Source organism: Salarias fasciatus, chromosome 4 (genome assembly GCF_902148845.1).
Source record: "Salarias fasciatus chromosome 4, fSalaFa1.1, whole genome shotgun sequence".
Lineage (NCBI taxonomy): Eukaryota > Metazoa > Chordata > Actinopteri > Blenniiformes > Blenniidae > Salarias > Salarias fasciatus.
In genome coordinates, this window is record NC_043748.1 from 17,996,864 (window position 1) to 18,022,859 (window position 25,996).

The 25,996-nt window shown below is 43.1% G+C and overlaps 4 protein-coding genes and 1 non-coding gene across 6 annotated transcripts; 4 read left to right on the top strand and 1 right to left on the bottom strand.

The window, feature by feature from the left end:
- Positions 1 to 497: 497 nt before the first annotated feature.
- cdc42ep1b (CDC42 effector protein (Rho GTPase binding) 1b) lies at positions 498 to 11,461 on the top strand. The gene is made up of 4 exons (XM_030090549.1): positions 498 to 610; positions 4,996 to 5,615; positions 6,730 to 7,275; positions 10,349 to 11,461. Exons 3-4 carry the CDS (start codon positions 6,822 to 6,824, stop codon positions 11,005 to 11,007), a joined length of 1,113 nt encoding a protein of 370 aa, XP_029946409.1. The 5' UTR covers positions 498 to 610; positions 4,996 to 5,615; positions 6,730 to 6,821; the 3' UTR covers positions 11,008 to 11,461.
- A 404-nt stretch (positions 11,462 to 11,865) lies between these two features.
- On the bottom strand, positions 11,866 to 15,884 carry LOC115387353 (galectin-1-like). The gene is made up of 5 exons (XM_030090036.1): positions 15,756 to 15,884; positions 13,378 to 13,449; positions 12,857 to 12,936; positions 12,508 to 12,679; positions 11,866 to 12,262 (listed from the first exon to the last, which is right to left on the bottom strand). The coding sequence occupies exons 2-5, from the start codon at positions 13,384 to 13,386 to the stop codon at positions 12,116 to 12,118; spliced, it is 408 nt and encodes a 135-aa protein (XP_029945896.1). The 5' UTR covers positions 13,387 to 13,449; positions 15,756 to 15,884; the 3' UTR covers positions 11,866 to 12,115.
- Positions 14,146 to 18,956, top strand: pick1 (protein interacting with prkca 1). Of its 2 annotated transcripts, XM_030090034.1 has the most exons (13): positions 14,146 to 14,289; positions 14,693 to 14,763; positions 14,977 to 15,088; positions 15,260 to 15,388; positions 16,215 to 16,281; positions 16,538 to 16,627; positions 16,716 to 16,769; positions 16,948 to 17,010; positions 17,492 to 17,625; positions 17,718 to 17,810; positions 17,897 to 17,947; positions 18,178 to 18,322; positions 18,415 to 18,956. In XM_030090034.1, exons 2-13 carry the CDS (start codon positions 14,723 to 14,725, stop codon positions 18,690 to 18,692), a joined length of 1,257 nt encoding a protein of 418 aa, XP_029945894.1. In that variant the 5' UTR covers positions 14,146 to 14,289; positions 14,693 to 14,722; the 3' UTR covers positions 18,693 to 18,956. The 2 variants fall into 2 exon arrangements, with proteins under 2 accessions (XP_029945894.1, XP_029945895.1); XM_030090035.1 differs by lacking the exon at positions 16,538 to 16,627.
- A 1,022-nt stretch (positions 18,957 to 19,978) lies between these two features.
- Positions 19,979 to 20,051, top strand: trnar-ccu (transfer RNA arginine (anticodon CCU)). Its single transcript has one exon. It is a non-coding gene; the product is annotated as a tRNA-Arg (tRNA).
- Positions 20,052 to 20,362: 311 nt separating this feature from the next.
- plbd1a (phospholipase B domain containing 1a) lies at positions 20,363 to 25,711 on the top strand. Its single transcript, XM_030090033.1, has 11 exons — positions 20,363 to 20,432; positions 21,451 to 21,673; positions 21,819 to 21,902; positions 22,204 to 22,345; positions 22,977 to 23,117; positions 23,386 to 23,530; positions 23,690 to 23,890; positions 24,205 to 24,345; positions 24,572 to 24,757; positions 24,903 to 25,009; positions 25,111 to 25,711. Exons 1-11 carry the CDS (start codon positions 20,363 to 20,365, stop codon positions 25,285 to 25,287), a joined length of 1,617 nt encoding a protein of 538 aa, XP_029945893.1. The 3' UTR covers positions 25,288 to 25,711.
- Positions 25,712 to 25,996: the final 285 nt, after the last annotated feature.

The following is a 25,996-nucleotide window of genomic DNA, read 5'->3' on the forward strand; positions in this document are numbered from 1 at the left end:
ATAAAATAATCTGACGGTCTTGAAACACACATGAAAACACTCTGAAATCATAAACATACATCCATATTTAGCCTGAAAACACAAGCACCCTCTGTAGTCAGTGTGGGAAGAGTCCCAGCGGTTTATTATTGGAGCCTCTCAAGTGACAATGTGTTCAATGTGGTTCCTTATCACGTTGAATGATCTTTAATGACCACTAATACGCTTTTAACAGCTTTATATTTAACTTGATAATTCATTGCTTTGAAGAACAACCGTTTTTCTAAAATGAGACGATCTGCTGTTTGCAGAAAGATTCCTAAATGTTGAAATCTCCGCGCATCACACAGACCGTCATTTTTTTCTGGGCAGTGAAGTCATTTCAGCCTCTAAGATCCACCCACCTCCACCTCCTCTCCTCTCCTCCTCCTCCTCTCTTCTCCATCTCCTCCACTTCATTTGTGCGCAGCAGCAGCAGCAGCGCGTGCAGCTCACGGCGGAGCCACGCGGATGTAAAGTTCAAGTCCAGGCAGGAAACACACCGTGGAGGACCAGACCTGAGGAGGACCAGGAGCAGTGAGGGCGAGGATTTCCTTTGTGTTCAAGAACCTCAGTGTGGAGTTATTTTAAGGTAAGACGCCTCAGAAAAACAAAGTTTAGATACTGCTTTTTATAAATGCTACTTTTATACATCTTAGGTGCAAAGAGAAGTAATAACCTTTTAAAATCAACTGACTGTGAAAACAGAAAAATGAGCCACAATGTAATTTGTCCAGATAAATGGAAATATTGCACTATGTTACAAAGATGAGCTACAAACTGCTGATATTTGTGTCAATGCTTCAGTGAGTTCAGTGTGTTCTCACAGTGTGTGTGCATCAGGTAAGACTGTGAGTCAGAAACACTTCACTAAAGAGCAACTTCCCAAAATGCTGCAATCAGGCATGCAACTTGAAACATTCTCCTCTTACATCAGGGTTTGCAAAACTAATTCACCTTTGATTTTTTTTCTTTTTTTTTACATCCTATTTTGTAGCAATACTTCCATTGATCAGTTTGTTGCCTGCAGTCAGTAATCCATCCTTTGACTTGGCACTGTTGGCAGGGCCGCCTGTCTTGTGAGGATGTTTGCTGGAAAGCTTTCAGATCAATTGGTCACTGTTCTCCTCCAGCTAAACCGCAGAACAACTGTCTCCCGGCTGTGCCAGACGGCAGATCAGTGAGCTGGCAGCCGGAGAGCGAGGCTGGCGTCTTGGCCGTAGGGAGAGAGGCGAGGGGCGACCCTTCAGCCGGCCAACCCCGGGGTCCCTGAGCAAGAGGCATCGATCTGATGTCATGCAGCACTGAGCTCGCTGATATTTTTCACATCATAAGATAATGTACTTTACAGCTGTTAGGATCCATGTCAAATGAAAATTTCCTCATCAGATTCAGTTCTAAAAATGTGTGTTTTACACTCTATTTACTTCCTTATGCTGTAGTTTCTCGTCAAAAAGAAGGAATTCCTGCAGCTGGACCCCGGGGGAGGCCCGCCACACACTTTGAGAACTGCTGCTTAAAACAGAGTTTTACATTTCTTTACCTTCTCTTCCCTATTCACGTTTGCTAGGTGGAAGTTTGTAGAGGCAACGTTTCCTTTTGCTCTTTGTTTGGCCGAGCTCTTGAACAGAATGAGATATATTTGCACTTCACTGGTCTTTTGACTCATTTCCCCTGAGTTTTATTGACAAAAGTCCCATAAATAACACAAAGTATTCATGAAAGTTGTCAGTGAAAGATGGATTCTTGTACTTGCCCTTCTGCAGTTTTTCATTTTCCTTCTATACAGGTTTGCTCATTGTGAAAAGCCAAGTTCAAAAAGGTTGGCGAGTGATGAATTCTTATCTGGAATCTCTCCTCTTTGAGCGATTCTGTTGAATCAGCAAAAACAAAAAGTGTAAAAGGGAGTAAATGCAACATTCATCTACCAGTCAAAGAGCCAAGTTATTTTAAATATCAGTGTGTGTGATGGAGATCAGGGAAATCAAGCTTGGCTCAGCTGATGTGGATCATCTAAGTTCATCGTGATAAAACAAGGCACCTTTACACAACGTGTTTTATTTGAGCCCACTGTGTACTGGAAACTCTAAACCCTTCGTTAAATTGATTACATACTAATTATTATGACATTTATAGTCACATCTTGTGTAATGTCATAGCAGACTAACGCCTGACACATCGATCTGTCATCCTGAGCCTTGATAATGCAACACAGTTCAGATCCACCTCAATCCCGTGCATCAGTTATGTCTTTCATGTTTATCATCTGTTTCTACATTCAGGCAGCATTTATCTCTGAGTACTGCTATGTTGGAAACAACACAAAGGCGACACGTAACATGTTAAAAAATGATGACAGGAGTAGAATGACTTCAAATTGAGTATTATAACGATTATCATTCTAAAAGAAGGTGTTGAAGATGGTTGTTTAAGTATCTCACAATCAGCTAATCTACTTCGTTATTCATGCCCAGTGATGTAATGAAGATAAAAATATCCAATGATCTGTAGTTTGTGCTTGTGGAGTGACGCCAAGGTTGAAGAGAAAATGGCCAGACTGGTTGGAGATAACAGAAAGGGAACAGATTTATCTTTGTTCATCCTCCGTATGCATGAAATCATCTTTAAAAAAGATGAACTTTGAAAAGATGTCTTGCAGCAGCAGGCCAGATGCCACTTTGTTCAGCTAATTACAGGAGAATCAAGCTCACACTTCACTTATGCTTGCCACAGTTAAACAATAGAAGACTCAGAAAATTTTAATAGACTTCACTTATCCGTACTTCCCATCAATCTTTTGTTCTCCCTTCATCCAGTTCAGCAATACAGAACTGTTATTTATCCATCGTGATCCACATTCACCAAGCAATCCAATCACCTGACACAGTTTATACTGAACCTGACAGGGAGTTCTTTGGACTTAAATGGACTCCACGCTCAACAGATCCGGTGTAGCACACAGGGGGATTGATTGGAACGAGAGCCTCACGTCATGAATGTCCAGTCAAAAAAAAAAAAAAAAAAGTGCAGCAACTGTGAGATGTTATCCCGTCCATATGGCGCAGAATGTCAGAGAAATAAATGCCATGAGGAATAAAGGCCACAGTCAGATGTATCTACTGTCTGTTCGCTCAGGCCAGCGAAGGACACTGCTCACACACACACACACACATATATACGCTCCTGCTTTAAGGATCTGAGAGAGCATGAAGCGCGTTGCCACGTTGCAGCGGTAGATCCTTGTAAACTGAGTGCATGTTGTATTTTTGAGCCGTGTGTGAAACGGTCAGGGTGTTTCCACCTCAGCCACAGTTTGCTGGGTGCTCTGAGGAGGACCGGGGTGGGGAGCAACTTCTGTCCCGACCCACTGTGTAAATCAGCGGATGTATCTCTCACTGGCTCGGTCGGCGGGCCTCTGAACTGTCACGAGAGCAACGTTCTGCAGTTTGTGGCTCCGTGGTTCCAGATGTTCCTCTAACATAGCGGATTTGCTTGGAGCCAGGAGAGTGATGGGAAAAGGGAACATGTTTGACAAAGAGTTGTGCAACGGAGAGGAAGGCAGAGATAAAACAATGAGATTAATTGAAGGAAAAGCCCAAAATAGCTGTCTTTGGGAGAAAACACATCGAGACAGGAGGTTAAAAAAAAATGTGTTTCTCATCAGCCTCCTCAGATCCTTTATTTGATGGCCGTAATAGATGGCGTCCGGTCTGCCCTCCCCACTGCACGCTGTTCTCATTACGCTTTCCAACTCCTGCGTTCGCAATCAGCGAGGCAGCTCATGGGTTTGTTTATGTATGTCTGCAGGTACAGTTTAGAGATAAGTACCATGTTTAGCAGATCCAAATGTCTTCCTGCATGCTTCTAATGAGACCAGTTTTGGGAGTGAAGTTTCCCAAGTGAATTTTTTTTATTGTTGAGCTGAATTTATAACCTAATGACAGAAGAAAAAGAGCAACAGGAGGGAAGATGCAATGATTTGTAACTTTTAAAATCAGTGAATTACACATCAGATCACTGAAACACGGCATTTACCGTGAGTGAATAACGCTAAAGAGTTCTGAATTGGTTGGGTCCAAACTTTATGTCTGCAGAGGCAGTGAAGGTTTGTGTCTGGATTTATGTTTATCACGTTGTCGTGAAGTTGCTCCCTCAGCCTAAACGACGAGATTGCAGGCGGTAAAGCAACCGCTCAAAATCTCCTCCTCTTTTATATGAAAAGGGTAAACGTCAGCTCCAATGTTTTCATATCTCCAGATTTAAAGGACGTTCTTTAATTGCAGAAGTTCAGTTGAAGCGTATTTGTGGTGATCATATTTTAAAGACAGGTTCATCGTCGGCATTGCAGATGAAGCCATATCAGAGGTGCAGATTGGCCCGGGAGCATCCAGGAACCCTGGCAGCTCCTGACTTTAATCCAGCGCCGGCCGTGTCCTCAGGAGGTCACGTGTTTGCAGCTTACCGGCGCTTCCCTTTACCTTGGGTTCATTTATTCAGCGGGCGAGAAAAGGGGCTCAATGTGCATCTTGTAGACACAGAATAACGAGGATGTGAGATGCTGTGAGAAAGACATTGTCAGTGTCAAGAGCAGAATGACTGTAGTTCTCCAGGAAGACTGAGGTTTTGTCCACTTCATGTTTACATCAGGACATGACTTGTATTTATCCATCAAAATAAGTTCAATAATCCAATGGATCAGCCTTTCTGTGATTGTTTTAGTTCGACAGTAAATCTGATCCTGAACTGCGTGATTGTGGAGAAGCTGAAAGAAGCGTCAGAGTACAGACAAGACTACTTCAAGTTCCCAGCAGAGTCGGGCTTTATTTGTCAGGTCCAGGTCACAGACGCTTCAGACAACATTCCCAGCATCAATTCCCGGTTTTATCTGCTTGACACATTTATGTGTGCCTGAATGCGTCTCGTTTGCTCCTTTGTGTAACTCGGTGCTCTCCGTTTTTTCTCCCTGCCGTCTTTTAGCTGGACTGGTGTGAACTGAATGAAGACGGCGACTCCCCCCCCAAGACCTGGACATCACTGAAGAATTAAGTGGATTGAAGAAGAGCAGAGACCGGAGTCAGCCAGGGAGGGAAGACAGAAGGGATTAGGGGCTAATCCAGTGCGCGGACAATCCTGTTGGGGCTTTATCGTTCTTCCAAGACGATGCAGACAAACCAGTAGGTGGATTACTGCGCTCTGCCCCGTTTTGCCTTTTTCCAGAGTGTGTGGCCCTTCGTGTTGGTTTTGCTCTTCGCCGCCTCTCAAAGGACGACGCTGCAGAGGAGAGTGAGCAAAGGAGCAGCGGGACCCCTCTGGGGACAGGATGTCCTGTGGACAGCGTGGTGCCACACATGGATAAGCCTTTTTAGTGGGAGACGTTGTGTGGCAGTGGACGCCGCCCCCCCCTCCTCCCCCCCACCATTGTTTTTCTGACTGGACACTAAGGAAGACAAGAGCAGGGCAGCTCCATCGCTCGCTGAAGAACTCCCAAACAGCTGATTGCACTCAGAAAGCGGACACCCTGCAGTCACATTCACATGTGCTGCCGTTGGATCAAAGGAAGTTACTCAAGACTTCAGGGACCGACAGCAAGGCGGCAGGTAAAACTTACAATTCTCAACAAAAGGATGAAATTTGTTCATTTAATGTTTTTGATGTGTGGCAGAGCCCGGGGTCTGGGTTGTTGAGGTGAAGTTAAAAGCCAGAAGAACCTCAGGCGTGCTCTCGGTTGATAATCCTTGTTGGTGAACTGGAGACCTAATTTCTAATAAAAGGAAAACACAGTTTAACAAGCCTGTAAAGTGACTCAGCCCAGTTACTTTCTTAATAGACTGATTTATAAACTTGAATATGGGCGCGCCTTGCCGTTTGGCCCTGCTTTGTTCTTGGCTGTATGCTTTCTGTGTTTGGATTAAATGCAAATCAAACGTAGTTTACCTTCATCGGGCCTCCCGGTGGGGTGATCCTCTTAGTGCTGCCAGCGAAATCTAAGATGAGTCTGATAACAGGACAGTTCCCAAGTCGACCGACATATAAAATCAAAAGATCAAAGTGTGAAGAACTCTTATTTATGGCTTTTGACACAAGCACACCACAGCTGAGTTATTAGGCTGAGGTCACATCTCAGTACTGTTAGAATTGCGGCCTGAGTTCGCATTTACTGAACCAAATCTGAACAAGAACCCACTCAAGTGAAAGGAGAAACTCCCTTCTAACATGGAGAAACCAGACTCGGGGGGATAGGAGGAAGACAGAAAATGATCGGAGAGAAAACAGCTAAACAAGCTGAGACACCAAGTTGATCACGAACTTCCAACTCCACCGTTATAGATCCTGCAGGTATGAAGATAAAGGAGCGAAAAGGCAGAGAAGAAGCGGCAGGCAATGCAGGAGAGGGATACATATACACACACACATTGAAGCGGTGTCCCAGGAGTCTAAACCTCTGACCTACAAACGGTTGTGACCCGTAGAAGGTGAGGTTGGTCAGATTTGGCGGTGGCAGCCATGTGTAAGAGGAAGAGGAGAAACAGGAGGCCATGTCGACGGGACGCAGCTAATCCCATATCTCCGCTGGCATCTGACAGCGTCGATCTGAAGGAGAGAGCGTGGGCAGACAGAGGACGGAATGAACGACACACACGTTCTCTGAAACATGAACATATCTGAGTTTTCTGTCCTCACTTTGTGTTTTTGTTTTCTGTTTTTCCACAGCGGGCCTCACACAGGATTTTGACTGTCATGTGATCAAAGTTCAGACTCTTTCGTTCATCTTAAAGGGACATTACACAACTTTTTCTTCCACAATGAGTCTGGGAAAGCTGCCAGGGATTAAAGGCCTTGTGTCCAGCTCTCAGGGGAAGCGTCGCTTCAAGAGCGACCTCTCCGTGGACATGATCAGCCCGCCGCTGGGGGACTTCCGCCACACGATGCACGTGGGCCGCGGCGGGGACGTGTTCGGCGACACTTCCTTCCTCAGCAACTACGGAGGCCCCCGGGAGCCCGGGAGCCCCGACTCGGCCACCAGCTCCAAGACCACCGGCTTCTTCACCCGCACCTTTCGCCACGTGCGGAAGAACTCCGGGCCCCGGCCCCGGGCCGGCTCCCGTGACCTGTCGTCCCCGCCGCCTGACATCTCGCCCATCATCAAGAACGCCATCTCCTTACCCCAGCTGAACGTGGACTCTCCCAACGGGTGCCTGCAGAGGGTGCTCTTCCCCAGCTCCCTCAGCTCCACTGATGATTCCTTCTGCACATATGGTGAGATAATACAGATAATCACCTCCAGCATGGGGCGGGATTTATGGAAAGCATCTTAGCGCCCGGATTATCTTCATTAAAAGTGAGCAGAGAAAATATAGTCGCGGTGATTTTGCTCAATTAGCTTCATTAGGTATCAACAACAGGACTTGACCTGCTAGGTGGTGCAGATTAATTCATGAGAAATCAACTTCGAACACTGATGCTGAACTTTAATGTGCATGCAAATTCAAGTTTACATGACGCTGAGCACAATATGGTTAACAGATGAAACTTTTTTTAAGAACTTTAAAAAAAAACGAAACCTATATTATATTTTTTTGTATGAACAGTTTCTTTGCAACAAACCAAAAACAAATTACATCTTATAAGCAGTCATTATTATTGAGAAAAATCAATTAAATTGACAACGTACTTATACTTTGTTTCCCTTAAAACAAAGTTTTGGAATTATATACTTGTGTAAAGAAATGTAGACTGAAAGAAGTTATAATATTAAGCAAAATGCTAGAAAGGAAAGGCTGTATCAATGGATCAAGCAAACAGCTGTGAATATCAGTGTTTGCTGATGTATTTAGCATTAAACAATGATCTGTATATTGGCCTCATGAGACAAATGCAGTCTAAATATAAAACGATTGGGTTTAGTCAATCTGTCATGCTTCCCTTTTTTAAGATACATCATAATAACGAAAGGGATAATAACCATATTTATTGTAATAAAAACACTTTATAAGAAGTGAATGTGATTTCAAAAGATTACAAATTAATTTGAATAACATGGTGTAACAGGTTTAAAAAGCTCTAAAGAGTCACTGTGCCTTTTAAAGTAAAAAAGCCTTTAATCAGCAAATTCCTGCCATTGTTTTTGAATCCCGACCGCCACAAATCTTTCATTACGTGAAAGACTGGAAAGTTAGATTGAAGCAGAGAATTCCTCTGTGGCATCAGAGACACCCTGAGTGTTGGTACTGGAGCTTGAGTTTCACTCTCAAAACATGAGACTTGGCAGCTTTGTTATACTTTGATTTCCAGAGGCATTTATTTGATGTGTTGCCTTAATTTCTCTGAGAGAGGGAGAGACTTTATCTGCACTTATATCTTCACATTACAGCTAAATCATACAGAGGTGTTGCCTTGGAAAGCAATCTACGAACCATCTCCTGAATTTTTATGGTCCAAAGCCCCACTTTAGGGTGGTGAAAGTGAAATGTGACCAAATAAGGAACCTGATTATGGGCTTCACTGGTCGAGCTGCATGGTGTTCATCCACATACGCACGAAAAACATAAAAACCCAGAGCGATGATGCAGCGCGTCTTTACGGTCTCTGGTCTGACTGTTCATTCTCCGGCAGACTTTGGTACAAACAGGACTATAAATGTCAGCACACACACACACACACACACACACACACACACACACACACACAAATAGAGGGTGAGCTTGCCCTCTTTTCAACATCATTCTCGCATTCCTCCAAGACGACCAGCAAACAGACGGGCTTCCTCTGAGTTATCTGGGCTCACCGGGGCAACACCTGTACACAATGAGGACAATAAAGACACACACACACACACACACACCCACACACACTCACTCACATGCACACAGCTGTTCTGCTGTAGCTGAAAGAAATATACTTACTAGGCACTTCCTTTCATCTTTGCATGCAAGTGGGAGCGCCTGGTTGAACAACATAAACACGCCATTCATTGTATGTGCTCACCGATCGTGGCCTATCAGGCCGCAGTCAGCAGAGTTTGGACTGGAAATCCCCTTCCCCTCTTCAGATGGCTTACCTAATTCATGTGGAATTTGGCCAAAATGAGTGATGTAGAGCCGGCATAGAGAGGCAGTGAACTGTGGCGTGATGAGAGGTCTTCTCTCAAGTAGGTTATTTATTATACCCCAGTACAGCTGAGTCGGTTATTTATGTCATTATTGTAATTAGCAGCCATCCTTTTCGTGACCCTGAGCGGCTCAGGATCTGTTCCCACAGTGTGATATTCTGACATCTGTGGATGAACTTCCATCAAGAACAGTCTTTCCTGGGCTTCAGTTGCTAAAAGTGAATGTTGCAGTGCATTTCTGAACAAATGCATACATGAAACAAATGCAGATAGAACGTAAGGCTTTCTCGTTCAAAGAAAACAAGCACCGGTGAGAAAAATGCACATTCAATAGAGGCTGATTGTTAAATTGACTTCAGAGTGCATTCTGTAGTGACAGAAGATGTTAAAAGTAAAAATGCAAGACTGTGTGTAGTAATGAGTGCAACTATATGGGTAGAAAACTCATAAAAGTACAAATAGCCTCAGAGACCTCTTAATTACTGTTTTAGGAGTACTCTGTGAGGAGTTACTTTCACCCCTTCAATATGGAAAATTGATTGCGGTGGTTTCATACTGCCACCTTCTGGTAAATGTTGCAATTGCTGGATAAAAACCTCACTTTCTCATCAGTCTGACACAATTCTTGCTATTTTCATGACCTTTTCTTTGTTGTAATTATAATAAACTCTGTTTTTCTCGACGATTTTCTAGTGTGAAAAATTTCAAAGCAGCAACAATGACTGATCAGATATCAAACCTGATTATTATTTCAGTTTTGTATCTATGAAGTTGTCCAAAAATGTGCAGCGAATCAGTGTTTCTGCCCCCTTTTCCAGGATAATTTATTCTTTTAATATTTGCAGTTCTAGTTTCTGTTTCTGATGTTTCTATCAGGCTCTCTGTTAGAAATGTGACATACTTGTGTCTTTGTTCAGGGACACAAATCTTTTTTTCTATTTTGTGGTTCAATCATATATGCATGCAGTGACAGAATAGCACTGAAGTGTTAAGCAAATGTTTAACTTTGTGCGTAATGACTGCGTTACTTCAGATCAAACACTTGCTGATTTATAGGTGCAAACATACGTGCAGGTCCCTCATGTTTAACTTTGCAGTCACTTTCATATTGCAGCTTGTCATTGAGCCGTTCAGGGTCACAGGGTTCACCTTGCAGTTTTTTTCGCTGTGATCACAGAGTTTTTTTCTGTGTTTTTCTAATGATCTGTTCCCTGTCTGCAGGCCTGCAGTCTGGATTTGTCACTCTTCCCCGCCTGTCTCGCCTCGACAGACAGTTCCACGACGGGGATGTGAGGAAAAGCTCGCTGCCGGACGGCGGCGGCGGCGGTTTCACTCTGACCCGCTCGGACTCCCTCGCCTCCTTCACCGTCGACCTCGGCCCTTCGCTCATGACCGAGGTGTTTAGTTTAATCGACAACCCCAGCTGCCTTAACGCACCGGGTCAGCGCCCGGCGGGAGAGGAGGAGCAGGAGCAGGAGGAGGACATGGATGAAGACAGCTCTCTCACGGAGACGCCGGTGCCGACGCCCTCTGGGAGTTCGCCCGACCCCTCCCTGGGCTGCGGTTCGTTCAGGCGTCACATCAACAGCATTGGACGCTCCTGTCGGTCGAACTGGACGCAGCAGCAGGAGGAGAAGAGCTCTGTAAGGACACCTGACGCGTCCGCTGCGTCTCCCCAGAGGGCGGAGGCTGCGATGGAGGCGGAGCGCTTCCAGAGGGCAGCCGACGTGCTGTCCCGGCACTACGGCGGCGGCTCCTTCTCCAAGGGGTCCAGGATGGGCAGCGTCAGCAGCAGCAGCAGCGGCGCCTCTCCGGCTTTCTCCCAAAGCCACAAAACACAGTTTGCCTTCAGCGAGGAGGAAGAGGAGATCAAAGTCTGACCTGGGCTCCTGAAACTTTCTTCATATTCATCTTGTTACTGATGAACTGCAGGACACTGGTCTGCACAGTGAAAGACGTTCGGTTCGACTCTGCACCTCCTTCTTCTCACTTTTCTCCTCTGCTGTTGTGACCCAGTATTTATGCAATTATTTGCATGACGTATCACTACACCTAACTCCATGTAATCATCCTTTGCAGCAATAAAATGTTATTTAACATGCTTAGATTTAATGGTCCATGAGGTTCAAGTGAACCACTGCTTTTTGAGGAATGTGGAAAGTATTTTCATATTATTGCTTGACTACACACATTGTACATAATTTAGGAAACCACATACTTATTTTTACAACTCTAATGTTCATGTGACTGCCTCTTGTAAGTTGTGTAATATCGACTGATTTTGTATTAGACTTTCTTCAAGATAATAATGGGCTGGTGTAATAAAAGACCATATTAAAACAGACTCGTCTTTTTTTATGGCGCCTGTGTGTTTTCCAATACATCTCAGTTTTTTGGCTTTGTAGATGTTGAGGGAATTTTTCATGGCTGTCCCTGTCTCTTCCCCCTCCTTCATTTTAACAACAGTCGTCAACGACTCCAATTTTTGTTTCATATGTTGGTCTTTCAGAGACTGACTGTAAATCTCGGCTGAACTGTTATTCCTTGTCTGCTGTCTTAATGTATTTATTGCAGCTTCCCTCATCAAGACTCACTTTATTCCTGCATGGTGGTTATAAACACATATAAAAGTGATTGCATGCAGCTGTCAAATTAAACCACATATACCCCACAACAGTTACGTTGACTTCCTTTTAATAATTTGAATAAGAGTTGGACTGCTGTGCTCCAACCCAGGCACATTAAGCACATAAACTTTATTACTGTTAAAAGCAGAGTGGAAATCCAGAATAAGTCTGCAACCGCTTCAAGACATCCATACTAGATAACATCAACTTAAAGCTTTTATGATATATATTTTTAAACACAATGGTACATTTAAGTGAAAAAAAGAAACATTTCTCAAAGAGGAACCACAGATGTTGATCATTTCACTCCAACGTGAGCAGAGAATCATCCATAAACCTGTCGTGGAAGCGTGCATGCGCTTTAGGCGATCTTGAAAGACTTGAGCTTGAGGTCGCCTCTGATGTTGACGTAAGTGATGATATCCATCCCGGCGCGGTTGGGAAACTGGACCTCCTGTCCATCAGGAAGCTCCACTTCAAACATGTCAAAAGACAATTTCACCACAATCTGAAACGAGAGACAATCATGTAGTGACTGACTTATGGTGCTTATTACACAGATGTAAAGAAAAAGAGTTTTGGTTGTTTATTCAAAACTGATGAGATGCCTAAAAAAAGCTTTTTTTCCCTCCATATTTGGTCCATTCTTCTTAAATGTCACAAATTAAATTGTAAACTTCTTTCCAGAATAATTCCAGAAGCTCCAAGTCACTTCTTTTTGTACACTTTGCCTCCTCAGGCTGCCCCTCTCACCTTGACATCAGAGCCCCTCTCTAAAGGGTTTTTGATTTCCCGTATCTCCTCGCCCCAGCAACCAGCTTCCTTCGAGTTGCACACGATGACAGAGCCATCGGTGTCGTCACAGAAACGAGGATTAAAGTGCAGCGCCAGGTCCTCTGAGTCACAGCCGAGGTCGATCCGAAACCTGAGTGAATCAGAGGAAACGCAGAGGCGGCTTTATGATGACATGATGGCAGGACATAGGCTACAGCAGGACGCACAAATGTCCACATCCCAGCCCACAGTAACAGCCTAGATACTACAATTTTGATGTATTTGATTGAAAAACAATAATAAGAAGTCATGCATTTCTTTGTCTCACTTTTCAGCATCGTGCAGGATTTCTCCTTTTATCTTCAGCTGATCTCCAGCTTTCAGAGTCACATTCTTCAGTTCAAGTTGCTGTGAAAAGTGAACATGTTTCATTCGAAACAAGCATATTATACATGTCGATAACAAGAAATGTTGAAATAAAATACTCTTTCTGTTAATTCTCTCTGTAAATTATACTCTGGAGGCAACTTTCACTGGTCGTGCAACATTAAATTAGACAAATCAACTTCAATGCAATACAGTGCAAATGTTTCAGAGTGAAACAACTGCTTTAAAAATATAAATACTGTCTTCAACCTTTGAAGACAGGATTTATATTTTGTAGTTCTATGCAATGAATTCTTGTAGTAGGGAGAGCTGCATCATTTTTCGTTAAGTGATATGTTTTATTGTAAAACATTCATCTTAATATGACTTTTGGAAAACATGTTTATTTCCTTTTCAACAGGAAAAAAGAGCTCAGTCAGCTTTCCAACAGTATCATTTTTACCTAATTTGACCAAAACTTACCATACTCATCGTGGAAAGTGATGGACAGTCTTGGAGAAAATGTACAAGGAATGGAGGTGGAAGCTGCTCTGTCTGGAAAACAAAAGGCTGATTAGAGTGAGATTCTCTCTTGTTTTCACTTTACCAGAAAACAACTGGATCGCAGCATTTATCTGACCCAGACATCAGAATCAGATTTACTTTATTAATCCCCAGAGGGGAAAACAAAGAGCCACCAATATGAAGACATCCAGAGTCAAAAAGCATGAGAGCTTTATGATTCTGGAGTTTCATCTGGCTGTCAGTAGCCATAAAGAACATGTACTCTCCAATATTGAGCATTCTCTCACAAATTGACAAATATCCTACATAAGTATATATTTCACATCAGTGGTCCCTTTTAATAAAAGCTGGGCAAATCAGAACTCACAGAGGGAATCTGCAGATATTTCCTAGAGGCAATCTATGGTGTCTCCAGAGCAAACAGGTTGGGAACCACTACTCCAGGTTATTTAGATGTGTTTTTACATTTATTGCACTTTTTTTTTTCTACCAATATAGATTCTTTACCTTCAAATTTCCCACTGTGATGTTGTGTCACTTTTTATGAGAAACAGAAAAAAGGCAGTTAAAAAAAGGTTTTACATGAATAAGAGAAATAGATGCACTACTCTCAAGACCACTGAAGAATTTTTAATTCCCAAATGTATTTATTTCTTATTTCCGTCATGTCTTTTCTTCAGACACGTTTTCATGAACAACTTCCGGTTTGTAACCGGACGTGACGCATTTAGGTAAACAGGAGCTGTCAGCACAGGCAGAACTTAACATTATAGCATTGAAACGGAGGCGTTTTTAAACAAAGACATTTGTATTTCTGTCTCCTATTGATCGACACCCGAATGACCGCTGCTGCCTGCGACGTTATTAAAGGTAAAAAAAACTTTATTTAACATTTCTGAACACCTGTCAGCACCTCCAGAAGCTAACGGCTAACAGCGCAGCTGGAAGTTATCCGCCTTATGCTTCCGTCTCTCCCGTTCAGTGTCATCCTTATTTGTTCTGGCTGCACCGGTTGATGTATTCAATTTGCAATATTCATATATTGAGGCACTTGAAGAATGTTAGTTTGGGACTCTTTGCGCTGCAGGTTGTCAGCTGTTAGCTGCATAGCCTAGCCTAGCATCCCCTCATTAATCAGCTGCTATCCCAGTTACTGTTTCCATCCTGATTGTCTTTCCCCTATCAGAAAAAATAAACTTCATCATTATATCATTTTTTACTTGCTGGGGATGTTTTTCAAGCAGCGGAATTGATCTGTTCCGATAATTTGCAGGTTTTAAAGGGACCGCATTGACAATCTACAATGTTCACAGACATGGATTATGAGCTGGAGGAGGACAAGTTGTGAGTCACATTTATGCTTCCCCAGTTTTATAACTCATTCATTTATTTCTGAGTGTTTAATATTTTTGAACCTTCCCGATTCTGACAGTGACAAATCAAAAGCATGTGGAAACATCACTGATCTCCTAAAGTAGCTCTGAAATGTGTGAAACTGAATCAGCTAAATACTGCAAAGCTCAGACTGTTTCTTTTTTCCCTTCTCATTCTTAACAGAGGGATACCAACAGTACCGGGTACTGTGAACCTGAAGAAAGATGCTAATAACCTTATTGGGATCAGCATCGGCGGGGGAGCACAGTACTGTCCTTGCCTCTATATTGTCCAGGTGGGCACGCCATCATTTCTAATGTTTCACCCATTAATGGTGTCTATTGAATAGCATCCAAACTTCACTCAGTTTCTATCACTGCACCACGATATCTCCGATGTCTCAGCTTGTACTTGACTACAATAAGGTCTGTCATCAGTGCATAATGTGGCATCTGTTTTCTCCCAGGTCTTCGATAACACCCCAGCAGCTTTGGATGGCACGCTGGCAGCAGGCGATGAAATCACGGGTGTGAACGGGAAACCAGTGAAGGGAAAAACTAAGGTGGAAGTGGCCAAGATGATTCAAGCTGTTCAGGTAGGCAAGCTCTGAGATTGTAGAGATCTTGATTTGATTCAAGCACTAAACACTATAAATCACAAGTTGCTGAATAATATTCTCTAATTTCCTCGATCCTTTGGCTTGTACATGGTCTGATTCTTCTGTTAATCCCATTAGGACCTGAAGTACAACTTAAATGTTTGTTTGCTGCAGTTGTTTTGATTTGCAGAAATAAAAGTCAGAGCAGGTATAGTTTTGTCACACTGAGCTCTAAAACAAGAAGCACAAAAATTGCGGAAAACCTAACGGGGGAGGTTGGATCAGAACACCAACACTGAGTGAACATGAGAACATTTAAAATCCACATAAACATAGAAAAATGAAAGGAAAGAAGAACTCTCACCTCTTCTCTGCAGCTGTTTCAGTGAATAATCCAGCAGGCCACGCCTGAGCACGGGTCGATCAGTGGTCTGACTGTGTCTGCTTCTACTGTCTTGTCAAATGGTGCTAAAGAGGGTCGGACAATAGCGCCACAGCTTTTGGTATCACGTCACCGGTGTGGAGCGGCTGTGTTGTTTTTGGCATCTTTTGTTCACACCTCAAAAATGCCATGACTTCCTGCCTGCTGGAATAAAGATGGGGTCAGTTTGGGAATTAAAGGATTAGCGTGTGTTCAGTGCAAATACCGCCTTTCAGTTTCACCTTCAGCACCGTAAAGTTTCAGCATTCTTTATTCCAACACATGAAATGTGTGCATTTGTAGTTTTTTGTACAAATAAATTAAATGTTTGTTGTTTTGAAGATGAGATTTTGATGGGTAGTGAATTGTTGAATCTCTGAGTTTGTTTTTTTTTTTCAACAGGGAGAAGCAGTAATTCACTACAACAAACTGCAGGCTGACCCAAAGCAGGGCAAGTCTCTGGATATAGGTATCTCCTTCACTTTTCATATATTCATTTAACACTTCACTTCAATACATTTCGGACAATTTTGTGATCTTTTTTTTTATTATTCTTAATTTTATACAGAACATCATCTCTACAAGTCACTGTTATTAAAGTGTTGTAGTTAAAATGTTAATATTACATGTTTTCAAACTTGTGAAGCCTTGGCTTTAGTATTATGTTTGTCATTCTAATATTGGGTTTCTCATTCATTGTCATTGTGTGTTGAATTCATTTTAAGTGCTGAAAAAGGTGAAACATCGCCTGGTGGAGAACATGAGCTCTGGCACCGCAGATGCTCTGGGACTCAGTAGAGCCATTCTGTGTAATGGTAAGAAGATTAATATGATCAACGCAAGCTTATTTATCTGTATGAAATAAGGTTTTTCGTTATGTAAACTCATCATTTTACGTTATAGATGGACTGGTCAAGAGACTGGAAGAGTTGGAGAAAACGGCAGAACTCTACAAAGGTGAAACATTTTGGAAAAAAATAAATGTTTTCTGTTCAGTAAATCTAGTTTATGGATGCTGACACTGTCAGTCATATTTAGTAACTTCTACAGATACAAAGGAAGTGTGAATCTGCTCTTTTAATCAGACAGAATTGACTTGAAATACTCTCTCATCAGTTCGTGTGTTTGCTTTCAGGGCTGATGGAGCACACTAAGAGACTACTCCGGGCTTTCTTTGAGCTTTCTCAAACGCACAGAGGTCAGTTTCTTCACAAGAAAGTGAGAGAAAATAAAGCAGCTGTTCAGGTTTTACTGTGCTTGTTTGATTCCATCTTGACTCTCACCGACAAATGCATGTGTCTTACAAATATTGCTTAATTTAAAAGGGAAATAAATGAAATTTCCAGTAGTATAACAGTAGAATGTTTACAAGGAAATGTAAGTCACTAATTCCCTTCCTTTTTGTGTTACTTTGATGTAATATGTGGAAACTCTCTTTGCGAGTCTTTTAGTGCACCTGCTGTCTTTTCACATCCTCTTTCACTTCCTGTTCAGAGTTCATTTTTCAAACCTTTACAACAAGTTTATAGAGATTAAATGAAGTTTTGAGATTCTGCAGTTTAATATGATGTCCAAACTTCATCCGTTGTGTGTTTCCTGTGGACGTTGTTTTCTTTCCACTCTGTCCGAAGGCATGTTTTCCAAAAAGCTGGTTGTGACTGTTGTTGGATGCTTTTCAGCATTCGGAGACGTTTTTTCCGTCATCGGCGTGCGAGAGCCTCAGGCTGCAGCCAGCGAGGCGTTTGTGAAGTTTGCCGACGCCCACCGCAACATTGAGAAATACGGCATTCAGCTGCTGAAGACCATCAAACCCGTGAGTGGAATTTACCGAATGTCTCACTGAGATATCTGGAATTCTATTAAAAAAGAAAATTAAGTCAAGAGTGAAATTCATGCGTTGTGCAGATGCTCCACGATCTGAACACGTACCTTCACAAGGCCATACCGGACACCAAGCTCACCATCCGCAAGTACCTGGATGTGAAGTTTGAATATCTGGTGAGGCTCGCAGCGGCGTTTGGTTTTCCTGGTTCGGTCTTGGTTCTACTCTCAGCAGAGTGACAGAATGTCGGTTTGTCTTTCAGTCTTACTGCCTGAAGGTGAAGGAAATGGACGATGAAGAATACAGCAGCATCGTGAGTCACAGATCAAATCTGGATATCAATATTGATTGCAGATTGTTGTTTTTTAAACGGATTCGTTTTGGTTGTGTTACGATGTTTTCTTCCTGTTAGTGAATCACCGACGTCGTCTCTGAATGTATTCTTTGTGAAATACTGCCGATTTCGCCCATTCTTGAAGTACTGCCTCGGTCAGCTGCTACTTCTGGGCTCACGCTACATGGATGTGTGTTTCCTCCCCTCAGGCAATGGGAGAGCCTCTGTATCGTGTCAGCACCGGCAACTACGAGTACCGGCTTGTGCTGCGGTGTCGGCAGGAGGCGCGAGCTCGCTTCGCCAAAATGAGGAAAGACGTGCTGGAGAAGATAGAGCTCCTGGACCAGAAACACGGTCTGTTGTTATTATTTTTTTAAGAGATGAATCAAATTACCACAAGCATCAGTATTATGATTTTTTTTTTCTCTTCTCTGCTTCACCTCCAGTTCAGGACATCGTGTTCCAGCTGCAGCGCTTCGTCTCGGGCATGTCCCACTACTACGACGAGTGCTACGCCGTGCTGAAGGAGGCCGACGTCTTCCCCATCGAGGTGGACCTCTCCCGCACCATGATCAACTACAGCAGCCAGTCCCTCTCTTACACCGAGGACGAGGACGACGAGGACGGGGGAGGAGGCGGCGGCGGCGGCGGAGGAGAGGAAGGCGGGAGCGGCGCAGACAGACAAGCTGAGAACGGCGCCGAGAAACTGATCGATGACGAATGAGTGTGTGACGTGCGCGCTCGTGCGTTGTCTCATTGAGTTGTTCAAAAGAGTTGTATTTATTGTCAACACAGCCACCTTTGTGTTGGAGTATAGCAGCTAACTAACCCTGTTCTCCGAAAAGTCAATACTGCTTATTCATTTCTGCTGCTATGATGCTGAATGTTGGTCTTGGTGTGGAGTTTTTTTTTTTTTTTCTCTCTCTGTCAAATCTACTGCTTTGTGGTTATTTAAATGAATCATTTGACTTTTAGCTGTCGATAAAAAGAAAAACATCCTGTTTACAGATGTTACTGTTACATAAGGTCATTCCTAAATCAGTGTGGAAGACACAAGGGAACCTATGAAGCATCTTTATTTTAATATGAGAGCTATAAAATGGGTTTTAATGCTACAGAAAAGGATCTATAAGCATACATGGTGTGCCTTCTTTACTCTTTGTATAGTGAAGTTCAAAATGTCTAGGCTGAATGTTTTTCTTTTATCTTTATCGTTATTTTCTTGTCATATGAAGACGTTGACTGACAGATCATTAAGCTCTTACATGAAGTACATCCCAACAAGGTTTTACTTTTTACTTGTTTCTAAAAGGGAAACGGGCCTTCACAGTTTATCAGACTGTTCACATATCATACTGGTTTTTGTTATAAATGGTTGTTTTATATCATCACTGCCTTTCTCACCACTTGACACTACTTATTCACTCCAGCAATGGCGTTCATGTCGAAGACACTGGTTTGATGAAAACACTACTTGTATGCACAAAAGGGAAATAATCACAATACTATAGTATCGTGTTATTTATGTGTTAAACTTACTTTATACTTTTTGTCCATAAATATTTAAGTGTTTGAAAGGTCAGAGTTTGTTCTGTGCAAGTTAAACGGGCCACTTTTAGAAGCTGTTTGTCAGTCGTCCACTAGAGGGCAGCAGTGCATTACATTCCACTTGAACGCAGAACTGCACATTGTTGAAGGAAAATGTTTTGTTTATCTGAAAATCTAGAAATTAATGAAATGGATCAGCTGCGTGGTTTTTTTGGGTTTTTTTTTTTTTTTTTTTTCCTGCCTGCAGTTTGACTTATTTATCCTGTAAAAGACTATTGATCTATAAAAGTACCGGAAAAAGTGACGAATAAAATAAAAAATATGTTTGTCGTAACTGAAACGGTAAATATTTTTTAATGATAATTTTATAAAATACTATCAATGAGAATAACTGTAAATGTTGAGCCATCTTTTATTTTGCTCCTTTAAATGGAAAGTATATGACGTAATGCTTTACACGTAGCCCCAGTGGCCTAATGGATAAGGCACTGGCCTCCTAAGCCAGGGATTGTGGGTTCGAGTCCCATCTGGGGTGGACGCTTTTTGTTTTCAGTTGTTGGCCGGAAAACTCATTTTTCCTGTAAAAAACACCTGAAGACAGGGAAACACCGGAACATTAAAGATTTCGGCATGTTCTAAAAGCGCTGGCACGTGTATTTACTTGTTCCACTTTCCTTCGTCCCACAGCCAATCAGAGAGCGCTGCGCTCGCTCTCGTGACTTCGCGCTCCTTGTCGCTTTCCTTCTGCCACTCAGCGACACTTCACTTCTTCCTCCCGTGGGCAACTTTAAAATCTATTCCCTGCTCGCCGTTGCTTTACTTTTCAGTCCCTGCACCGTCGCAGGTATGGTTTTCCTCCGGAGTCTGTCCGCTCTTCTCCTGTTCCGCGTGTTTTCGACCTTCGCCTCTGCTCAGAGTAAGTAGGTCGACTTGGAGTCTTGTGTAAAGATCCAGTGGGATTTACTGTACAGCTCATATTAGATGGACTTTCGGAGGGTTGTATGAATGAGTTTTTGTGGGATCAAGTGTCAGTTATGTAAAATTATATCTGAATGCATATTTTTTTCGTGCTAGGTTCCAATTGGATCCTGTCACTGTAATGTTACTTTCAGTTTGTTTATCTCCATCAAGCTACTGTTAAAATCAGAACTGCATACTGGGACGAGTGCTCTAGTCAGTGTGAAATACCTGGATCTCTTCATTCTATACCTTTTGTATTTCTATCTTTTAAATTATCGTCATTAATATTTTATTATCTATATAAATGGATTTAACTTATAATGAATTAAACTGTATAAAAACATAAAAAAGAAAACAGCTCATTGTTCATGTTGGAATTTTTCAATGCAAACACTGCACACATTTTAGCTTGTGGGAAAAAGAGCACAATTGTTTAGAATTGACAAGATAATCAGCTGCACATGGCTCGTCTCTCATCACAATGTTCAGATTCATCGACATGCTTTGTGCAACATTCAGGTCCACTCAGCTGACGCCTTTAGTTGGGACTGTGGGATATTTATTATTTTATGTTTTACCTATTTTGCCATTTTTAAGCCAGTTCTCTGAGCCCTGGCACTTGAGAGATCAAAGGTGAATCTTATGCTTACACAGCAAACAACCTGGTGACTCAGCAGCTTTATTCAGTTAACTTTTGACTCAATCAAATGATTGATGACTTGGCAGTTTGTTAATTGCCCTTACACTCCACATACAGTCAAAAGAAAGATGCAGTCAAAACCACAGACATTCCAGAGATGCACCAAGATGGTCTCAACTAGTATTTTCCATCATCTGGCTGATAAATATTGCAGTTGTTCACATCTATAAGAGTCACCAGTTGGGATCAGCTGATAGAGTGAAGCCTGTAGTTAAACTCTTTCTGTGTCCTCATTGTGATTTTTGTGTGTTTCTTCACAACTGTGACTTCCCAGAGTTGACGGCAGCAACGGTGTACTGGGACGCGCTCCACAAGCGTGTCCTGCTGAAGGAGGGGGTGCTGGAGGTGGAGGGGGACGCTTACGGCTACCTGAACAACTCCCTGGCCAGCACCGGCTGGAGCGTCTTAGAGATCCGTGCCGGATATGGAAAAACCCCAGAAAGTGACGACGTGACTTTCTTCCTGGCTGGTTACCTGGAAGGTTTCCTCACCGCGCAGTGAGTGTCGGCATGATGTTCTCCATGAAAGCCCGAGGGCCGATATCCATTATGAACAGATCTGTTAAACGGTAAAAACCCAATTGCGTGTCTGACTCTGTCTTTCACTCATCTGGAATTCCCCCCCTTTTTGCTTTCTCTAAAGGCAAATGATGGATCACTACGCCAACATGTACCCGCAGCTGATCCATGACCCGAAGGTCCTCGGCCCGGTGCAGGACTTCATGACGTGAGTCGGTTCCCTTTTCCACGGAAAACTTTCAAATCACAACAGCAGCACTGTACTTACACCATAAGAACCACGCACCGCTGTCAGTGTGTTTCATTTCCTCCCACTCCTTCCTGTTTTTAACCATGATGCATCAACTGAAGTAGTTGAACTGATCAGATTGAAAGATTTGTGTTTTTTTATTTGAAATGAGAGCAAAAATTGGATCTCTTTCATTAAATGAGTTGAAGTCAGTGTGTTCTTGTGTGGCTTATTTTGAGTTTTTGTTTCACTGTAATATAAATAAGGTGTGTTTCTTCAGGAAGCAGGACTCGTGGGTCAGACAGCAGGTGAAACAGAACAAGAGCTCCGATCCTCTGTGGAGGCACGCCGGCTTCATCGTGGCTCAGATGGACGGATTACAGGCAGGAGTGGCAGACTGGGCCAAAAAACAGGGCAAAAAGGTGAATTCTCACAGCGAAGAGAACAGCGGTCACAAAATAGTTAAAAAAAAACACACACACACACAAATCCATTCCTCACAAAACACTGGAAAATAGAAAAAGGGGCATCTTCTTCAATATGGATGAACAGTCAACTGCTACATGTTCATTAAACCATGTATTTGCATTATTATTTTCAGTACAAAGTGTCTGATATATGAATGTTCTGTTGTATTTTAGTGAATATTGGGCTTTGAATGAAATGAGGAAACACAAACGTGTTCCAGTTGAGGAAATCTAGACAAATATATTATTGTTTGCAAAGTCATTAAGTAAAGTAAGATCCAAATAAAACTCCCAACATGTTAAGTCCTGTGATTTTTTTTTCTTTATTGAAACAGGAGATTATCTCTTTTATTCCAGAAATCTGGCCAAGCATAAAATCATTCTGAACGAAGTCAGCCACACTGCAGTAGCAGATATTCCCGGCCTGTAGACATTTATGATTTGGTTTATTATCGTTTTATTGTCCCCAGAAGTCAGTTTTCAGGCCAAAGTGTCACACGTCTTTTTCTTTCCCTGCCGAATTTGACAGCAGTAATCCTGTTTCTGTTTCCGTTCACCAGCTGTTTATCTGCTTTTCTTCCCACAGCCGCTGTCGTATTTTTCCATCCAGTTCTTGAACGCAGTGGGAGACCTGCTGGATCTGATCCCGGCCATCGTCCCGGACTCCGGCCGTCTGCTCAGAGACTTCAAGCTTCCGGGGATGGGGCACTGCTCCGCGCTCATCAAGGTCCTGACCAAAGCTCCATGTGGGGAATGAGAGCAGCTCGCTGAGGGATGGCTGCAGAACAGCAGCTCCAATTGGCAATGCGTCTCTAACTTCAGCTGGAAACATCGATTTTTTTTAAATACGTGAAAGAAGCTGTTGATGATGAATGAAAGATGAATTTCCTGAGTAATCAGATGTTCCCTCTCAAATATGTACACTTCTTTTCCTCCTGCTGCTGCAGGATGATGGCGTTGAACGGAGTTCTGTTGTTTTGTGCGTTCTTCCTCAGATGCTGCCGGGCTTCGAGAACCTGCTGTTCGCTCACTCCAGCTGGTACACGTACGCTGCCACCATGCGGATCTACAAACACTGGGATTTCCGTATCGCTGAGCCAAACACTGCAACTGGGAAGCTGTCTTTCAGCAGCTACCCGGGTGTGCACATCTTTTTTTTTTCCTGAGTGCAATCACAGCTGACACTCGCCGTTTATCACATGACATCTGTCCAAAAGTTCAGACCTCCATCAGCTGTGTTTATTGCTCCTGTTTAGGTTGCTGTCCTCCACTAAAACTAACACCGTCTCTCGTCTTCAGGCTTCCTGGTGTCTCTGGACGACTTCTACCTGCTGGGCAGCGGTCTGATGATGACCCAGACCACTAACAACGTCTTCGACTCCTCCCTCTTTGACAACATCACGCCCAACAGCCTGCTGGCGTGGCAGAGGGTCAGGCTGGCGAACAGTCTGGCTCGCAGCGGGGAAGAATGGGCCAAAACCTTTTCCATGCACAATTCTGGTGAGCGCAGCACAGAGAACCTCGCTGAGGGGGAAATATCTTCTGGCTGCGCTGGAACAACTCGACAGCATCGGTTTTAAAGTGCTTAAAAGCAAGCAGCACGCTTACTGTGGCTCTGGTTCCTGAATATGGTTTTATTGAAAGCCGCCCAGTCCACGGATCACTTCGCCTTTTCACCAACCCACCACTGCTTCCTCTGCTGTTTTACTTCCTCATCCCTACTTGAGCTGGCTTGTTTCCAATACAACATATCTGATGTTCAGTGCAGTAAAATATGAAAACACACGAGACTGAAGTTCAATGTCGTCCTGCAGGCACCTACAACAACCAGTACATGGTTCTGGACAGGAGCAAAGTGAAACTGGGCCACAGCGTTGAAGACGGTGCGCTGACGGTGGTGGAGCAGATCCCAGGGTTGGTGGAGTATTCCGACCAGACGCAAGCTCTGCGCAGAGGTAATCGTTCCAGAACTTCCCTGTCGTAATTCAAAGAGTTGTTCTTGGTATTTAATCAGTTTTCCAAGTGGATTCTGTGAACATGAACTTGCAACACATGATCAACCTGATCTCTGAAGAGAAGATTGTTCTTCGACCTCGAAATGAAAAACTCTAAACAGCAAGCAGGAATTAAATGTGAGCGTTTGGGTTTCTGGGCCGTGTCGTCCACGCCTCTTCGGAACAGGTTTCTGGCCGTCCTACAACATCCCCTTCCACCCCAAGATCTACAACCTGAGCGGTTATGTGGAAATATGGAAGGAGTACGGAGACGACTTCTCCTACGATCTGTGTCCCCGAGCCAAGATCTTCCGCCGTGACCAGGGGAACGTCAAAGACCTGGACTCCCTAAAGCGCATCATGAGATTCAACGGTGAGCGGCAGCGTTTCGTTCAGACGCCTGTGATTGTTTTTTTGTTTTTTTTGTGAATTTCCAGAAGAGCAAAGAACTTCTGGAAGGGGAACTTGCTTGATTTCACATCTTTGCTGAGACAGGATATTTGTTCTGTTGTCCTCAGACTATAAGAAGGATCCGTACTCCAAAGGCGACCCCTGCAAGAGCATTTGCTGCCGTAACGACCTGAAGTCGGAGCGGCCTTCACCTGGAGGATGCTACGACACTAAGGTGGTTCAGCAGGTTCTCTTCTGCCGCTCTGACAACGAGAGCAGAATGAGAAAAAATAAATAAATTGAAATCCTTCCTTGTTGTGTTTGTTCTCCTTCCAGGTGACAGATTTCAACATGGCTGGGGACTTCCGGGCCGAGGCGGTGAACGGGCCGACGACGCAGGACGGCCTGCCGCCGTTCGTCTGGGACAGCTTCCTGAACATCACTCACCAGGGCCTGCCGCCGTTCTACAACTTCTCCTTCGTGGAGATGCAGCCTCTTCTCTTTGCACCGTGAACCGTGCCTGCATTGGAGACATGAAGAAAAGGCTTTTGTTTAATGTTTTCATGCATTTTTTTTCCTATTTGACAGGAAAACAAAAAAAGATTTAATGTGAGTCAGTTGTTCAATCAGGTTTTTATACATGTTTTACTCAGGGTATCGTCATGATTTATATTGAGTATAAGAACTGGATGATGTGTTCATCTGTGCCTTAAACACTGACAGACACTTTATGGTTTGATAAAATGCAAAATGAATGAGTGAAATGGGTGTGTGTGCCATTACAAACACTGAAGTGTTTTCTTCTTTTAATGTGTGAGTTGAAAACAGTCGGTGCAGCGTCATCCCCAGAGCCGCAAATCGTCTCTGGAGATGTGATTTTACTGCATGTGCTTCTTGAATTGTGCAAAATAAAAAGATCTGGTTTGTTTTTATGACAGTTACTGTCGTGTTGTACTTGTTTTTAATCATGAAAATATTCAGCGTATCATTAAGGTTCTGAAAAAGTAAATTATGAGGATTGAAGAATGTTTCAAGGTTTGATACATTCACAGACAGGAAACTGGTAACAATATTACATTTTGTGACTTTGAATGTAAGCATGTGTTATATCTCTGCTAAACAATGCTGTACTCAGTGATTGATTTCATCTTCTACGTGGTGAGGATGTATCAGTGCACTGCCATCTTATGGCCAACTGGGGGACAGCTATTATCTGCAAAAG

Coding starts and splice junctions, on each gene's coding strand:
- pick1 (XM_030090034.1), top strand. CDS start 14,723: ATGTTCACAGACATGGATTATGAGCTGGAGGAGGACAAGTT. Junction 15,389..16,214: donor AGATGATTCAAGCTGTTCAG/GTAGGCAAGCTC, acceptor TTTTTTCAACAG/GGAGAAGCAGTAATTCACTA. Junction 17,811..17,896: donor ATGTGAAGTTTGAATATCTG/GTGAGGCTCGCA, acceptor TTTGTCTTTCAG/TCTTACTGCCTGAAGGTGAA.
- LOC115387353 (XM_030090036.1), bottom strand. Junction 12,680..12,856: donor ATCCTGCACGATGCTGAAAA/GTGAGACAAAGA, acceptor TGATTCACTCAG/GTTTCGGATCGACCTCGGCT. Junction 12,263..12,507: donor AGAGGGGCTCTGATGTCAAG/GTGAGAGGGGCA, acceptor CTCTCGTTTCAG/ATTGTGGTGAAATTGTCTTT.
- plbd1a (XM_030090033.1), top strand. CDS start 20,363: ATGGTTTTCCTCCGGAGTCTGTCCGCTCTTCTCCTGTTCCGCGTGTTT. Junction 24,346..24,571: donor GACGCAAGCTCTGCGCAGAG/GTAATCGTTCCA, acceptor TCTTCGGAACAG/GTTTCTGGCCGTCCTACAAC. Junction 24,758..24,902: donor GCGCATCATGAGATTCAACG/GTGAGCGGCAGC, acceptor TGTTGTCCTCAG/ACTATAAGAAGGATCCGTAC.
- cdc42ep1b (XM_030090549.1), top strand. CDS start 6,822: ATGAGTCTGGGAAAGCTGCCAGGGATTAAAGGCCTTGTGTCCAGCTCT. Junction 7,276..10,348: donor TGATTCCTTCTGCACATATG/GTGAGATAATAC, acceptor CCCTGTCTGCAG/GCCTGCAGTCTGGATTTGTC.